Genomic DNA, 17,843 nt, shown 5'->3' with positions numbered 1-17,843 from the left:
GCTGGACAAAAGGAGACTGCAAAACCCCCCTTATTAAGGTAGCGACGTATCTGGCTGGGTTATTTTTAGACACAAATTGTGCCTCTTCCTCCGTCTACTGTAGAACCCACCGACCGAGAAGTTTTAATCTAATTTGTTTTTACTGTCAGGACGAGGCCCTTACGATTTGCAAGGTACTGCGCGTGACGCTGTTCGTCTGTTAGCGTGTAAGCCGGGATTCTCAGCGCAGGTTTTCGGAGAAAGGCTCTGTTCCTATGAAATAGACCAAACTCGGGTTGATAATCTTTGACAACACCCGCCAGGGCATGTGGCTCGCTGGTACCCGTGTACCTTAGAACCACAGAGGCATTGGTCTAAGGTACACGGGTACCTTAGACCTAGACCTTAGACTTAGACCTAAGGAAGAGGCACTCAAAATCCGAATCCATAGAATGATTTTTTGTTATTAAATTCAGAACAATTCTGTATGAATATTTTCTTATAGCCTTAGGCTTGGTAAAGTTAAACAAAAACATTCAAAATGTCTAGAAAAAATGGATTGTTCTAATTTATTTTGTTCGGTGTAAGATCGATAACGGACCGTCGCCACTAAAGTAAGTACAACTTGAACTTTTCTTTGCTAGCAGCGTCGATATTAAATATAAATATTACGTTTTCATCATTGCCAATTTTCCGTATCTGCCTATTCATCTCCTAGTCTAGGTACGACACTACTCAAAAAGCTAATCATCGTATGTTTGAACTCAGCTGCGAAAATGATTAAATTACTGAATCCACTATTTTTATGTTAAGAAGTAATATACATTGACATGAACTTTTATATTTTCAGTAGCAGATTTTAGTCTTTGAATTATAAAAACTTTTGTGATCTTCAGCCTTTCGCATTTCAGCTTTTTGCCCTATTTATTTTTGCATAACCTGTCATTGCTGTTAGTTGATTTAAAGCAAGCATAAAATAAATTTAACAAGTGCAAGTTTTTGTTTATCACGCGATTCGGGTAAAAAATAACTGAACTTAAAATTGTTGAAATATCAAATCCTTTTAGTACTTACCTGCCCATCGTCTGCTAGAGCTGACCAAAACAACGATAAATATAGGCGACATCTGGCCACAAAAAAAGGTCCCGTTCGTCGTGTCTGAAAAAAATCGCAGAAGAAAAGAAAAGAACAGCAGAAGATCAATTGCTCACAACAGGCGTCGCTGAAATGTTTTCGCGGTTGTAGGACAAATTTAAACAGGTGAGATTGACGAAAATACAGGTCAGAAGGGGTTTGATGAATTTGGAATGGATAGATATGGAAATTTTGGAAACTAAAGTACTAAACAAAAAAAATAGCAGTTGTGAAAATGTCAATTATGTCACTACCTCTATTGGCGCCACAAAAAAGGGATGGCACGGCTCAACATTTACACACATTATAAGCTCTAGTGGTATTGTTTTTTGGGGAAACTCTGATTTGATGAGTTTTGGTTTCTTGAAAGTTGAGAGTAGAGCTTATGGTGTGATACTGAGACAGACAAAGAGAGGCAGATGTTGACTACGCTGCGTGGCTTATCGGTTGGGTGGCTCGTTTCATTCCAGTCCCGTCCGCTGCCAGCCAGTCATCTGATCCGAGCGCTGAAACAAAGATGAAGCAATGTAGCATTGACTAAAATTGGCTTACAATTCAGTTGTAGGTGTTTGGTTAGATTAATGTATTGTTTTATTTATTTCTTGCATGTTTTATCTGATTTCGAATCTTATTTCTGCATCTAACGCAAATGAAATGCTTAGTTGTTCTGATAAACAAATTTTTTCCTAACGAGCTCATTGGCATTTTTTCATTTAATACGCAATATTTCGTTGAAACATACTTAAACTGCTGCAGTGAATTGATTTGAACGGAATAAACCCAGTTTACTGCAGTCACATTTTTTTTAAATTTGTAACAGAAAATTAAATTAAATCAGGACCACTGCTGCAAATTGGGTAAAGAGCAAATCAAACGAAGTCACCACTAGATTTAATCTTACACTGATACTCCTAAACAATCATTCTTGTTAAAATCATAATTTAATCGCATGTTCTACAATTGCTTTCACATTGTTGATACGTTAGCCATTTGTTTACCTCTCTTATTTTTTGCATCGTAAAAACAAGAGATCATCAATGTGACTTGTACGCTTATCACACACTAATTTTTAGTGCGAGGATCTGTTTTTGCCCTTTTGTTTAGCGGGGTAGCTTCATTTCTTGCTTTTAGATTATCTCCACTAGATCTTATCCTGGATGAAGGGATGCGCCAGGGCGTGATTGAGCGAAATTCGCTTCGCCGGATCTAGAGCAAATACTTTGTCCAGTAAATCCTTCAGCTGCGAAACCTTGCGAATCTGATCGTCCGGTAGGTTTTGACCGGCTACCAACTCCTGCTGGAGGTCTCTGTTCGGTTTGATGACGGACACAACCACGATTTTTTCCTGAAATCGAAAATTAGAAGATTCAGACAATTTTGTGTTTACTTTTTTCCGGATGTCAATGTCAATGGAAAGCAATTAAATAGTAATTGATATAAGAAAACGATGAAGTTATGGAACATTCTACTGCAGCAATAAATCTTGACAGTTTTTGCGTAAATTTTAAGTTTTCAGTTCTATTATAAACAACTTTAACGAGAAGAAATGTTCCACAAGCCGTCCTCATACGATACTCACCCGTTCGGTAATTTTGTCGATTTCATGCGACAGAAAGTTGCAGTTCTGATCGAAATGTTGATCCTTGAATTGTCCTTTCCGTATGATCTTGTTCGGGATCTTTCCCTTCAAGTCCATGAAAAATTTAAGCATTTGATTATTTGATTTACCACTAAATAAGATTTTGCCAGTATACAATTCATAGATGGTGCAACCGGCGGACCACATATCGATACCGTAATCGTACGGTAAGCCGAGAATGATCTCCGGTGCACGATAGAACCGTGATACCAGATACGGTGTGATGTCGTTGTCCGTGATCGATGAGGCTGATCCGAAATCGCACAGCTTTAGAACCAGATTGTTATCGTTGACCAGAATGTTGTCCGGCTTTATATCAGCGTGCAAGATACCCGACTTCTTCAATAGTTTAAGAGCAAGTAGCAATTGCTGTGTGTAGCTTCGGACGGCTTTGATGTGAAGACCTACATTTTTACCATACTTTTTTAAAACCTCTCGAAGATTCATGCTAAGTGGTTCTAGAACCATGCAAAGATGCTGTAAATTAGTGACAGAATGTTAAAAGGTAAAAAAAAACATTTTTGGAATTGAAGTACCAACCTGCTTATGGAAAAAATGTCTAAAAAGTCTGAGACAGTGATACCGATCCTCTGGATCAGTGTCGTTAAGTTTTTTCAAAGTTTCCAGTTCACGGAGACCAGTTTTATGCCTGCAACAGTTTGCAATTATTATTAAGCGAATGAAGCATGAATTGGAAAAACTTACATTATTTCATTGTTTCTAATAATTTTAACGGCCACCAGTGCGTTGCCCCGTGCTTGATCTTTTGCTCGAACGACTGTACTGAACACGCCTTGTCCAGTATAGTTCGCAACCACATATCGACCGTCAAGTATCTCACCTATCCGTACTCGATAGTATCCCTCGGCATCATCCCAATTGTCAGTTAGTGCAGGATTTTCATTTCCTTGTTTATTTGCAACCACTGTATTGGGAGAGTCGAAGTTCGAGTCAATGTCCTGCTCAGCAAACATGTCCCATTCGCCACGCTTGCCCGATGCTTTGTCCTGTTTGGTACGCTCCTCCTCACGCAAGTCCTTGTGCTCCTCGGCCGTCACTCTAGTTATAGGAATCGGAGGAGTCAGAGAATCATTATGCTCTTCATAATCATTATTCTTTAACGCGTCCACTTTGGATGGTTCATCGATTACAAAGACGTTTTCTGCTGCTTTTTTCTGTGACCGGTAAGCACCGATTTGAGGTGTTATTTTTTGTTCTGTTTTTGCCTCGTTTGCACTTAGTTTAATTTCCGGTGACGGATTGCTGTCGTCATTCGTGGCTCCAAGTTTCTGTAGAGCATAGATAAAACAATTTAGAGTTAACAGTACAAAATTGCAATAAAACAATTACCTACCTTTAACAATTCCACGCGCTGCTTTCTTCGCTTTTCAATGATTTTTTCTTCGTCTTCCTCGTCGTCAATATTGATGTCACCCACTTCACTATCGCTGCTAGACTCTTTCTGCTGTTTCAGTCCTTCACTGAGCGAATCTTTATATTTATCATCTTCGGGCTTTCGTTTCGTGCTACCTCGATAATCACGGCCATTGCGAGCATTGCTTCCTCGATCTCTTCCATCGTAACGGCCTCTATCGTCCCGTTCACGCCAACCTCCTCTATCTCTACTTCGACTGCGCCCACGAAAACGATCTCGTGAACTAAGCCTTCTACCTCCGCCGCTACGTTCCATTGAACGTCTCCCATCCCTGCTACGGTTTAACGGACTACGTCGATCACGATACCGTTCCACCGATCGGTCTCTATCCCTCTGCCTTGCCCGAGCTCGGTCTCGTTCTCGTTCTCGGTCCCGCTCACGCTCACGATCTCGATCCCGCGCCCTTTCCCGTTCGTAACGTTCCTGAGCCATTCGACGGTTATGTTCTTCATGCTCACGTTGTCGACGTTGCTCTTCTCGATTTCGTTCACGATCCAGCTCTTGCTGCTTTGCTCGTGCTTTAGCGTCTGCCTCAAGGCGGCTGTTGCGCTTATCCGTATCAGATATCCGGGTTTTACGATCGTCACGGTTTGCTGAACGGCTGCGCTGTCTTGCTTTTCTCAGGAGACGATTCACATCTTCGGCACTGGAATCACCCTCGATCGTAATCACATCCTCACTAGCTTTACTTTTCCTTTTTTTCTGATTTGAAGTATTTCGCACATCATTTGAACCATCTTTTTGTTCTCCGTTGCCGTCATCATCTTCATCTGAAACGAATTCTCCCAGTCTAGCCTGAAGTAAAGCTTTTTGCCTCATCAAATCTTCCAAATTGAGTTCATCCTCGATAACAGCTACGTCCGGACTGGGAGCATCTTCCACTTGCGTAGCATCGCTGTCACTTTCAATGGACACTACTTCCTGAGTCGGTCGTTCCTTAGGTTTGTCTAGCGATTGTGTTAGAATTGCCACCAGTTTCTCTGGATCCGTCGAAATTTCTGTTTGTTTTTCCTTTTCATTTTCCAAGCAAGCTTTCAAATTACCGTTATCTTTAGTTTTGCTAGCACTATCTTTTGGCTTGACACGGATTGCATGCTCTAGTTTGCGAATGTCAATTTTAGCACCATTCTTCGCATTTTCCTCTTCTTCCTCCTCGGTGTCACTGACTTCGCCTTCCTCGCCACGGTGTCTACGTTTGTGCTTCTTATGTTTCTTTGATTTAGTCTTTTCAACTTTTTCTAAACGGTTGGTTTTCTTATGCTTTTTATGCTTCTTGTGCTTTCTGGACTTTTTGGGATCCAGTTTATCAGATTTTTCTTCCGGTAAAGTCGAGTCGCTGTCATCCGATGCAATCCTAAAATATGTTATAAAAAATATTTGTAAATTATTTGAAACATCAGCTCCGCGTAACTTATACGAAATTCATTTGCATCATGGCATAGTCATATCAGTCACCAATGTATATCTCGTTATAATGGTTTAAAGTTGAATTCAAATTCAAAGATAAATTATTGCTACTGTTCTCAGGAATGGTAAAGTGTTTTGACAATCGAGTCACTAATTAGATTCTGGTTTGAATATTCAAATAATTTTGAACTAGTATCGTCGCTTTTAGATGACAACATAAAAAATGGAGTTGGAAGCGATACGTATGAAAAACGTATGTTACGACATTGTTAAATTAACAATTATCTACTTACACAACTTGCCTGGTTGACATGTTTAATGTTTGAAACAATAACTGTAAACTGCAGATCACTTCAATTCACAATTCAGCTATTTCAGATTAGTTTTTCCTTTAGAAAATATGATTTGAAGCAGTGAAAGTTCACGACACACAAGTCATCATTGTGAAAATTGCTTTTCTTTTCTTTTATTCTCCTCTCATGCTGTTTTCTCTCCACTCTTAAATAACTTTACTCAAGTTGGGTGTATAATGTAACACCGTTTACCTGAAATTACCCATAAACTGGCTGCAGCTGGTGCAGCGTGGGCTGCGCTCTTAAATGAAGATATAGAATTAACAAAAGGGCGAATGTCGCAAGCGTACACAAATCGAGTGAGTGTTGATTTTCCTATTGAGGTTGCTGACAGCTACCGTACGCACACTATGCCGCGTATACGTACACGCGTTTTGTTGCTGCTGCTGTTGGTTTTTCCATGACGTTTTTCAAACTGGGGGAAAACAAACCACCAACACAACCGCAAATTAGCAAGCTCTATATGCTGGTCCAGCAAAAAGTAACTCTCACTCGGTTTGTTTACATTTGCGACATTCGCCCTTTTATTAATTTTATCTAGAAATAATGCTGATGTTGGGCGTCATTCACAAAAGACGGCTGTTGAACAGAGGAGCGAGGGGCTTTAAAAAAACGGACGCTCTACCCAGCTTTTTACGCGCTATAATAAAGCTTTCTGACAGCTCAAGCACCCACACTAGCGAACACGAAATACGCGTGTATATACATGATGTTTACCTCATTTTGGGGAACAGCTGATGCTGGTGAAACAAACCGAAAAATAGCGATTACATAGTTGTGTTTCTCCGTTTGCCACACTGCAGAGCACATATTTCGCTCAAATTTTTCATCCTGTTCCAAATTCAAGCTCATATTTTGAAAATTTGCTGGTATTTAAGTCAGCGGAATTCATTCTGTACCTTCACTGACGAACTGACAGGACACATAGAAGAAAATCCTGCAAAAACCATCGTCCAACACATTTTGCTTGCACACTAGCACCCTCTGTTATGCATGTTGCGGAGTAGCTTGCATTTGCAGGGTTTTATGCTGTAGGGTAGCTGTAATCTGAGATTATAACCGGATTCGAACCCACAACACCCGCCAGGGCATAATCGGTTATAATCTCAGATTACAGCTTGGTTCGACTCATGCACCTTCCAGCATTGGACAAAAGGTAGGAGTCATAATGACTACTTGTCAAGCATATAGCTACCAATACCCCCTCCCCCTTTCCTTTCCGCTCTTCCCTCCTTCACTAAAAAAATTTTTCATTTCTTTCCCCTTCCGTCCCTTCATCAATTGTAGAACCATCGTTTCAAAAAAATATTAATATATATGTATGACCGCAGTTCAAGGTCAAGACTAAAAACTTGACATTAGTCTATTGTATTGCTTTGTTTTTGACTATCCAGCTTTTTACGCGCTATAATGGTGGCCGCTATAAATTATGTTCGTAATATGCGAACAATCTTTTTGACAACTCTGCATCTACGGGGTGAAGTGGCTGTCAAATTCATACATTTTCGATGTCCCACGCATAGGTACCAAAATGTTAATTTTGACAAGAACCAAAAAATTTACTGGGAATTCCCCTTTACCGAGGACCATTTGAAAGTTGCTCTCTTCACTCCTACATGAGAAAGAGATAGCAACACACCATGCCCTTGCTCTGCATACATCAAGATTTTTCGCATATTACGCACATAAATTATAGCGTCCACCATTATAGCGCATAAAAAGCTGGATATCCAGCTTTTTACGCGCTATAATGGTGGACGCTATAATTTGTGTGCGTAATATGCGAACAATCTTTTTGACAACTCTGTATCCATCAAAACTGGGCACTCTTCTCCTGTAGGGCAGTGTTGCTCTTTCTTTCGTTTACGTAAAAGAAGGAGAGCAATAGTTTTGTTTACATTTTGCATAGAGTGGCGACAATGTCAAAATTGGAATGATAATTATCTGTCAGTGTCATTCCAATCGAGCAGACGACCTATCCAACGCGTATGCAGGAAAGAGAAAGAAAAACCTTGGAAAAGCCGCATTGCATACATTTGGGATGACTTGTCGCCACTCTGTATATAGTCACTCTAATTTTGCACATTTTTGCTCTTCTTCGTTGGCGTAAACGAAAGAAAAAGCACGGTAGTGTTGCAAGAGAAGAGTGCCAGGTTTGATGTATGCAGAGTTGTCAAAAAGATTGTACGCATATTACGAACACAATTTATAGCGTCCGCCATTATAGCGCGTAAAAATCTGGATATTGGACTACGGCGGGAGAGAGAGTTTATGTGATTTTGAACGTCCAATCACAAAAATCAAAAACAATTATTAAAAATCCGGCAAAATCAGTTATATTATTCAGCTGCAGCTTGATATGAAGATGTCAATACAGCTTTTTATGAGCCATAACGGCGGACCACATAATCTGTGTTCGTAATATGCGAACATCATTTTTGTTATTTACTAATGTCGAATTTGTTTATTCAATCCGGATTGGAACTGGATGAACCTTTTGTGTTCATTTGCTCCTATCTGACAGATAAAATTCATCCAGTTTCAACCCGGATTGAATAAACAAATTCGACATAACACGTTTTCTTTCCGCATGTTCTCGCTAAAATTAAAGGAACTTGCGATGTATTACCTTTAAACTACTTAGGGTACCGCCAGAGTGCAAGCGACATGCGACATTTCTTGCTGTAATTATACGCGCAGCCCTTTTTTCGCCCGAAGCAGGACTGTGTATTTAGCAACATGAGAGCGAAGTCGTGTCGCGTCGCTGTCGCTTTTACTCTGTACGGGGCCTTAGTGTGGGCGAAGTCGCGTCGCGTCGTAGTCGCTTTTATTCTGTGCGGGGCCTATGCCATCAAATTTATACTGAATAACGACTTCAGTGCTGATATTCAAAAGTATAGGTGATTGGCTTTTGCCTAAGACGAATTTCTCGCAAGAAAATATCGATTTAAGTATCCCGCATTTTGCACCTTACTGGACACCGCAGTCTAAAAGTGCGACTGGCACAAAAAGTGCGACAATGCGAATGCTGTGAGTGAGAAAGAGAAAGAGTGACAACTGCTATGTTGCTGTTTTGTTTTGTCATATACATTGGCATTAGCGAAAATAATCTGGATTAATCCAGGTACAGCTGCAAAGCACAATATTTAAAATAAGTAATAAGCATATTTCGGTTTAATTTTTTTGAGTTTGTTCACTGATGAATTTCCAGCAACACTGCATGTTACTAACGAAGCTGCCCTGTTGTGTTTTCCAACAAACGATTGCATAGCGATTCCACTTTGTTAGCCATATAAAACAAATTTTTGGTAATAAATGTTGCGGTTGAACTGACATTAATTGGATTTGAGGCAGTTGTTGTTCGAATAATGCAAATTTGAGCTTTAGCAGGACGTAACGGTCGATCTGACATAATATCGGCTTCTTGAATATCGATATCGTGAGGATCGATACTGTATCGAGCACCACGCCCACCCGACACTACCTGCGATATGTCGCGACTTTTAATGCATTAGTTAAAACTTGTGCTTAGAGTACAAATAATTAAAGCTGTGATCTAGTGCCTCTGACATGAAAGTATATTTTAATCAAAGTGGAGTTTTTCAATCAAAAATAAAATGCTAGAGAAGTATATTCTCGTCCAGATCCTGCTGTTTATATCGACGAATGGATACGGGCAGATTGTTAAATACAATCAAGGTAACATTCCAAGCGGAGCACCTCAGTACCCTTCGACGAATTTCGCTGGATCCTCTGGTGATGAGTCATTCTACAGTAATCGCTACAAACAATCAGAAACATTTGGTCCATTACCGGATGAAAACTATTGTCCGGAGCATTGGTTGACTTTTAGAGGTACCTGTATACGTGTGCATAAATCCCCACGTAAAGATTATCTTAGTGCCCGAAAAATTTGTCAAGCCTATCAAGGTGATTTACTTAGTGTGGACAATGTAGAGAAACACACATTTATTTTAAAAGCACTCGATAACGAAAATAATAAAAACAACCGATATTTTATATCTGCAAGACAAGTCTCTCCGGGAAATTGGATTAATGCAGATAAAACGCAATTAGTTTCGATAGAGGATTCATTTAATTACAACGACGAAGAGTCTAGCAGCAGTTACAATTCAATTTTCAACATTAACAAAATTCCACAAACGAAAGCAACTTCGCTTAAAAACTATGGATTTAATATAAACACTGATCGTAATAATCTGGCATACGCTTTCAACACTGCTAGTGAAAAATGGCAGTTTCTACCAATGGGAACTTACGCGTTGAATTTGTTCATTTGTGAATCGCAACAGCTCTACAGTATCGAAAATGTGAACATACTGGAAGAAGATCGTCGAAGTTATGATTATGGTATCGAGATTAGAGACATAAACAAAGTGCCAAGAGGGCCCTATTTTATAAAACAACCCCGCGAAACTACTTACGATACAGGAAAATTTAAGATAACAAAAGATGTCATGTTAAGTTGTTTGGCCGGAGGATACCCTACACCGAAATATTCGTGGTATAAGGAGCTTTACTCGAATGATAATGTTACAGTTATGAAACTAGATCCACTGCAAAATTCGCGATACACAATAAGTGGAGGAAATTTAATTATTCACAACCCTCAACAGATTCAAGACCAAGGCACTTATCACTGTGTAGCAGAAAATACGTTCGGACGCATTCTTTCGGAAAGCGTAGAATTGAATTTTGGATATATTTTGGAATTTAATTTGCAACGTTCTTCAGAAACTGGTGAGATGAACTGGGGCAAATCATTGTATTGTGACCCTCCGCAACACTATCCAGATGTGCGATACTACTGGTCGCGTGACTTTTTTCCTAATTTCGTCGAAGAAGATCAACGTGTGTTTGTCAGTCATGATGGGTCACTGTATTTCTCGTCACTGGAGATTAAAGATCGTGCCAACTATTCATGCAATGTTCAAAGTACCGTTAGTGATACCGGAAGAAATGGACCATTTTTCAATTTACAAGTAGTGTCGCATCCACATTATCAGGATTTGATTTTTGCGAATACGTTTCCCAAGAAATACCCTGAAGCTCCTGTAGCGGGCAGAGATATTCGGTTAGAATGCATGGCATTTGGATATCCTGTGCCATCTTACAATTGGACAAAAATAAATGGCAACCTACCGCGTTACTCATATCAAGAAAATTTTAACAGAGTGCTTGTAATTAAAAATGCTACCGTCAATGACAACGGTGAATATCTATGTACGATAAAGAATGATCGAAAGTCTCTTTCTAAAAGCATTCTAGTTAATGTTCAAATGGAACCAAATTTTACGATACCTCTCAAAGACAAAACAAAGGATTTTCAAAGCTACGTAACATTCCTGTGTGAAGCTTCTGCTATTCCTGATGTCAACTACACGTGGTATAAGAACGGAGAACTAATGGATATTGAAAATATCAAATTTAATAAGGATAAATATGTGATACAAGATAACGTTCTGAAGATCAATTTCCTTGATCCCGAAGTAGATGATGGAATGTATCAATGCAAAGCTGTCAACCAACTGAAAGGTGTTTATTCTGCTGCCCAACTTCGCGTGTTATCTATGAAGCCTTCGTTCAAGAAAAAACCATTGGAATCGGAAATATATTCTATTTACAACGGTAACACCACCATTGAGTGTAAGCCGGAAGCTGCTCCACGACCTAAAATTGTGTGGAAAAAAGACGGTAACATCATCGGCAGTGGAGGTCATCGTAGAATATTGCCAACAGGAACTTTACACATTTCACCAACATCACGGGATGATGAAGGTTTATACACTTGTGTTGCTAGTAATTCCCAAGGCGTAGCCGAGTCCAAAGCTCGTTTAATCGTCTTGCAAGAGCTACGATTTATTGAACAGCTGCCACCGAAATTAATTAAGCAAGTAAATGAAATGCTTTATTTGAGATGTGATGTTAGTTACGATGAAATCTTGGACGTGGCATTCCTGTGGTCGCACAATGGGCGTGTAATAAACAGCGATGGAAAAGACGATGAACAATCATACAATAATCTCAATCCAATTTCACAAAAGTATAGAATTAGCTACAACAGTCTAGAGGTTCACAATCTGACGCAATTGGATGCTGGTGAATATGAATGTATTGCAAAATCAGCAGTAAATAAAATAGTTTCGAAAAGTAATGTCTTCATACAGGGCCCTCCTGGAGCTCCTGGGGCGATAAAAGTAATTACCGTTAAAAAGACTGACGCAGTGCTAGAATGGATAGATGGCACTGATAATGGAAGACGCATTATGTTCTATAATATTCTCGGTAGAACAAATTGGAATAAGACGTGGGTGAACATTTCAGAGAATGTTATTGCAGAGGAAGTGGATCGCTACAATGGTAGAAGACGAGCAACAGTTTATAACTTGACGCCAGGATGTGGTTATGAATTCAGTGTAGTAGCTGTTAATGATCTTGGTGCAAGTATTCCTAGTTTACCTTCTCCAGTCTACAACACTCAGAAAGACAGGCCTTACATCGCTCCACGGAATGTTGGAGGTGGTGGTGGAAAAATTGGTGATTTGACCATTACTTGGGACACACTGCGCCCTGAGGAGCAAAATAGCATTGATATTCACTACAAAGTATTTTACCGACTATTGGGCCAACGTGAATGGGCGTCAGAAGTATTAAAGCGCCAAGGAAATGTCGGAAGAGCAGTTGTTCATATTCCATTCGATAGGTATTACACCAAATATGAGGTGAAGGTACAGGCCATTAACGATCTAGGTGAGGGTCCAATTAGTGGCGTTGCCGTTATTTACTCTGCTGAAGATATGCCTCAAGTTGCTCCACAACAAACAGTTGCAAGAGGTTTCAACTCTACGGCTCTTAACGTAAGCTGGGTACCAGTGTCACAATCCAGGGAATCTATTAGAGGAAAGCTTATTGGGCATAGGCTGAAATATTGGAAAAAAGAGCACAAAGAGGAGGATGCGGTTTATTACTTGTCTCGTACAACGCGACCTTGGGCATTAATTGTAGGTCTTGCGCCAGATACATATTATTTTGTGAAAGTAATGGCCTATAATGCCGCTGGAGAAGGACCTGAAAGTGAACGTTATTTAGAAAGAACATATCGTCATGCACCGCAAAAACCTCCATCATCTGTCAACATATTTGGAATAAATCCATCTACCATTCGTGTGGTATGGCGATATATTGCTCCTTCTCAAGACGAAGAACCAGTCCAAGGATACAAAATTAGAATTTGGGAAACAGATCAAAATATGGCTACTGCAAATGACACGATTGTTTACATCGGAAATAAGCTGGAAAAATACATTGACACCTTAACTCCTGGAAAATCCTACAACCTTCGTGTACTCGCTTTTAGCAACGGAGGAGATGGTAGAATGTCAAGTCCCCCTATCAAATTTCAAATGGGAATAACACAGACTCCCTACAACGGAACGAACGAGCCGGTGTCAGTTTTGTTCACAGTAGCAGTTACGTTATTTGCCATTATATTTTTTTCCACGCGATCTAACGCATAAATACAATTATACATAAGCAAAGTATTAGCTATTATTGTTGAAATCATGTAAACAGGACAACTTTTTTTTTTGTTGTATGAGATAATTTTGGTATGTGAGCATTAGGTGCGTTTGATGATGGATGTACATGACTAGATGATATAGCAGATCTTTTCCGTCCGACGTAGGGCTCCGCATTTGACAATAGTATAAGGGAGAAGGAATCTAATAAAAATGAAGTAAATTGAAACTCAATCATAGGGTCCGTGTCACCTAGTTTTAAGCTAGTTCTGTAAGATAGTTTAAGAAGAATCTTGAAATGTACTAATTACTCATATAATAAATGGAATCTACAACTGTTCTAAATAGTGAGACTAAATTTTATTATAAATTGAAGCATTCTATTAAGCGTATTACCCAAGTAACAATGATAGCTGAATTGCAAGAGCAATGGCTGTTTACGGGTTGGTTTAAAGCGATCAAAGCTGCATAAAGTAAGCGCTCAAATGGTGTTTAAATAAGCGATGTGCAAGCTACTTTAAGTTGTTCAAACCAGTTCTCTCCTAAAAGCTGATAAAAAAGCTTAAAAGCGGATTTCTTTTGCTAAACAATCTGCTTCTAAACAGCCATAAACATCAAACCGTTTTACGGCTGCTTAAAGGTGTTAAAGTGTAGAGTGGGAGCTTTCATTAGACTCGCAGCTTTCAAACTACTTGAAGGCTGCTTAAGGGTGTTAAAGTGGCTTTATAAACTTCTACCAAGTTTTCTTTCGGCTCACAGCACACATACTGTCAGATCATAGAATTTCGCAATTCGGCTGACAGCAAAAGTTTGTCAGTTATCGACATTATCGACTGCTTGACGCTAGGCGGGCTAGGCTTCAGGTGTAAAGATATTTTCACTGTCTGTTCTGCAGATGCAAATGGGGCGGATCATACGGTGAGTGCTTATGGATCAAAAGATGGCGGGTTCAATTCCCGGAAAAAAGACATGCATTTTTAATTAGTTAGCTTACTTATACGAATTAAAGTTATTCGAAATTAAAAATATCGCGCTCGACAATGTTCACGGCAAAATAAAAATGACGCGTTCCATTTTTTGAAATTTAAAAATAGATTTTTTTTTGGCTGCATAAAGGTTGATGAATCGTTGATTAAGCGGCTGGAAAAGCATGTTGCAAAACTATTTCTCGTTCTAAAAATAGAATTGACAGCATTACGCAAATTGGCTATTTAAAAGCGCGCAAAAAACTCTATTAAGCTTCATCGCAGCTTCGAAAGCGGCTTTTAACAAGTCTGAAGCTTGATAAAATCACCAGATTTAGATGTTTAGGGGCTGAAAAAAGGTTTTTATTTCTAAACCTAAACCATAATTCAGTCACAGGTTGAATAAAATCAGCTATAAAAGCGTTTGATTAGCCTGAAATTGTTACTTGGGTATCTCTTTATTAGAGCTACGGTCTACAGACATAACACATCCATAATTGTATTGACAGAGTTGATTGTTTGGCCTAAAATATCGTTTTATTCTCTTGTCTTATTCTTGTTCTGGTCGACGTTCTTGCAGCAGTTGATTTATTTAAACTTATTTATTTCGTCTACCAACGTAGATTAATGCTAGCAGATATAGAGTTGGTTTTATCTTAAATATGAAATTCTCAAGATCCTAAGCATTCGGAAGTAAAGATACTGCAAATTTGACGTAATAAAGCAGCGCTTCTGCAAAACATATTTTCAAACCTCATGTATCTTTTTTTCGGAAACTAAGAAACGTATTAGAACAAACTTTTACAATACAAATTACAATTTACGCGGTTTTAATTTACGTGGAGTGTAAAGCAACTATTGACTCTAAAATCTTCTCCCAGCCGAGATTCGAGCATACGATGACTGACTTATTAGGTCAGCTTTATATCTCGGCGCCAACTGGGAGGCCACATACACAGGGGATACACGGAGTGTATCCTTCTCTTTGAAAGGGACCTGAATGTACTTATTGATGGTACACTATACATCACACTAACGTCGTTATTCATACGAAAAATACATTCCACATAAATCAAAACCGCGTAAATTTATAAGAACGTTGTGATTCCAAATTACGACGATAAACAAAATAAGATAACTGCGTGATGATAGATGATGTCAAGACACACTTCGAACAGTTTTCTGGATTGGAATTTTTCTGCCGAAACTGGAGGGGCAAAGTTTCAGACATTTTCAAGAATATAAGCATATGAAACTGTTGAAGTTCGCTGAGAAATATCTGATTTGAAAGTCTATCTACGTTTAGCATGAAATGTGACATTTCAATTGCAACCCAGAACGAGTGTCTGGAAAAACGTCTGCTGGTTTTCTTGAAAAATACGATATTCCATGTGGATTCAGCTGGATTTGGCATCCTAAGAGCAAAGTCATGGGTATAAACGTCCTGTTGAGAACTTGACCCTTCTTTATCGACAGACTTTGCAGCCGGCTATTAGAGTACAGGACAATTACGGGGCTGGTGAAACGATCCTACTGACTCATCGCGTGCCAAATGGCGGTGTACAACCTTTGGAACAAATTGGCATGCTTTTGGCCGCTTTGCTCACGCCAAGTTGACATTTTCCCCCTTGATCGTTGTTGTAAAACTGTTAAGTGTACGTTAGCAACGTTGCCATAAGCATTTAAATATTTTCGAAAAGTTGTACCCACCAGCTGCCATTAAGCGCGCGAAAAGATGTATCCACCTTTTCGCGCGCCTAATGGCAGCTACTGGGTACGCTTTTCGACAATGTTTATTTGCTTTTGGGAACCCCGCTCACGTATGCTTGAAAGTTCTACAACAACAATTAGGGCTGGAAATATCAACTTGACGTGAATAAAGTTGCTAAAGGCATGCAAACGTTTTCCGAAAGTTGTACCCACTAGCCGCCATCACGCACGCGAAAAGGTGGATACAGAATGTAGTACAATAGATCTAAGCACTGTTGGAGAGTGTAAGATACCTATGGAGAGTCGGAAAGATGCAGGTTTTCTTGGTTACGCAACCAAGATATCGATGATTTTTAACTTCCCCGCTCGCTTACGTAACGTGATTTTGTGTAATGGATTTGTAACGTGTATTGTGGTATTACACAACCCCCGCTTCCCGTAGTGCGATACGTAATATTTGAATGGTCCGTAAAGAAGGCAGCTCTATCGGATCCAGGGACTGAATATCAACTGCTTACTTACTTATTTAAGTGGCTTGTCGTTCCAATGCAAAGTCGGTTGAAGAAGGTTTTTCCAGTTACCTCGGTTGTGGGTTACAGCTCTCCAATTCCTCGGACACCGAGTACTCTCCACCAGATCTCGCTCCACCTGGTCTAACTATCTTGCTTGCTGCGCTACTACCGGATTTGAGGCGACCACCATCTTTGGAGGGTAGTTGTCTGGCATTCTTGAATATCAACTGCATGAACAAATTCGTATTTTTTGTTACGGAGACGTAACGTAGGACATTTATGCGTATATCCATAACAAAAGCATGCAAAATCGCAAGTCCGATTAATATTTGCATGTTCCTTCATTCAATTTCCAAAAAAATATTACTACCCCATTGAAGAGGTTACTAGCAACAAACTAGTTTTAAATTTCCACAACGAGTACGGGTTTCCGGACAAACTGACGCGGCTGATCAAAGCTGCTCTGGAACGAGTGGTGTACTACGTGCGCATTTCGGGGACACTCTCAAGTCCTTTCGAATCGCGCAGAGGATTACGGCAAGGGGATGGACTGTCCTGTATGTTATTCAATATCGCTATTGAAGGTGTGATCCGGCGAGCGGGCATCGAAACGAGAGGAACGATCTTCAGCAAGAGTAGCCAAATCTTAGCCTTTGCAGACGACCTCGACATCATTACTAGAAATCGTGGGACGGCGAAGACAATCTACGCCAGACTAAAAACAAAGGCTGGGAGGATAGTGTTACAAATTAATGCGTCGAAAACAATGGTAGGTAGGTATGGTAGGAAGAGGCTCCCGAAAAAGTAACGTTTGCTTCCCACGGACAGTGACTATTGACCGCGATGAACTGAAAGTGGTTGATGAGTTCGTATATTTGGGATCTCTGGTCACCGCCGACAATAATACAAGTAAGGAGGTCCAACGACGCATTCAAGCTGGAAATCGAGCCTACTTTTCTCTCCGCAAGACGTTTCGATCTAGGAGCATACGCCGCCGCACAAAGCTGACGATGTACAAAACGCTTATTAGACCGGTAGTCCTCTACGGACTTGAGACAATAACTTTGCTTACGGACAACATACGTGCACTTGCCGTTTTTGAACGTAAGATGTTGCGGACTATTTTTGGCGAAGTACAAACGGAAAGCGGAGAGTGGCGGAGACATATCGT

General features: G+C 39.9%; 2 protein-coding genes across 4 annotated transcripts; one reads left to right on the top strand and one right to left on the bottom strand.

Moving 5' to 3' along the window:
* Positions 1–547: 547 nt before the first annotated feature.
* LOC128733465 (serine/threonine-protein kinase PRP4 homolog) lies at positions 548–6,026 on the bottom strand. 3 transcript variants are annotated; one of them, XR_008411934.1, is made up of 7 exons: positions 5,888–6,026; positions 4,107–5,541; positions 3,458–4,041; positions 3,293–3,401; positions 2,693–3,229; positions 2,112–2,458; positions 548–1,619 (listed from the first exon to the last, which is right to left on the bottom strand). XR_008411934.1 is itself a non-coding variant. In XM_053827072.1 (7 exons), the coding sequence occupies exons 1-7, from the start codon at positions 5,905–5,907 to the stop codon at positions 2,398–2,400; spliced, it is 2,676 nt and encodes an 891-aa protein (XP_053683047.1). In that variant the 5' UTR covers positions 5,908–6,026; the 3' UTR covers positions 2,276–2,397. The 3 variants fall into 3 exon arrangements, 2 of the variants coding, with proteins under 2 accessions (XP_053683046.1, XP_053683047.1); XM_053827072.1 differs by lacking the exon at positions 548–1,619 and having other exon boundaries at positions 2,276–2,458; positions 2,693–2,797; positions 2,868–3,229; XM_053827071.1 differs by lacking the exon at positions 548–1,619 and having other exon boundaries at positions 1,692–2,458.
* Positions 6,027–9,427: 3,401 nt separating this feature from the next.
* Positions 9,428–13,815, top strand: LOC128738887 (contactin). Its single transcript, XM_053834351.1, has one exon. It carries the CDS (start codon positions 9,565–9,567, stop codon positions 13,483–13,485), a length of 3,921 nt encoding a protein of 1,306 aa, XP_053690326.1. The 5' UTR covers positions 9,428–9,564; the 3' UTR covers positions 13,486–13,815.
* Positions 13,816–17,843: the final 4,028 nt, after the last annotated feature.

This window comes from Sabethes cyaneus, chromosome 2, assembly GCF_943734655.1.
Source record: "Sabethes cyaneus chromosome 2, idSabCyanKW18_F2, whole genome shotgun sequence".
NCBI classification, from domain to species: Eukaryota; Metazoa; Arthropoda; class Insecta; order Diptera; family Culicidae; genus Sabethes; species Sabethes cyaneus.
This window is presented reverse-complemented; position numbering and strand designations above follow the sequence as displayed.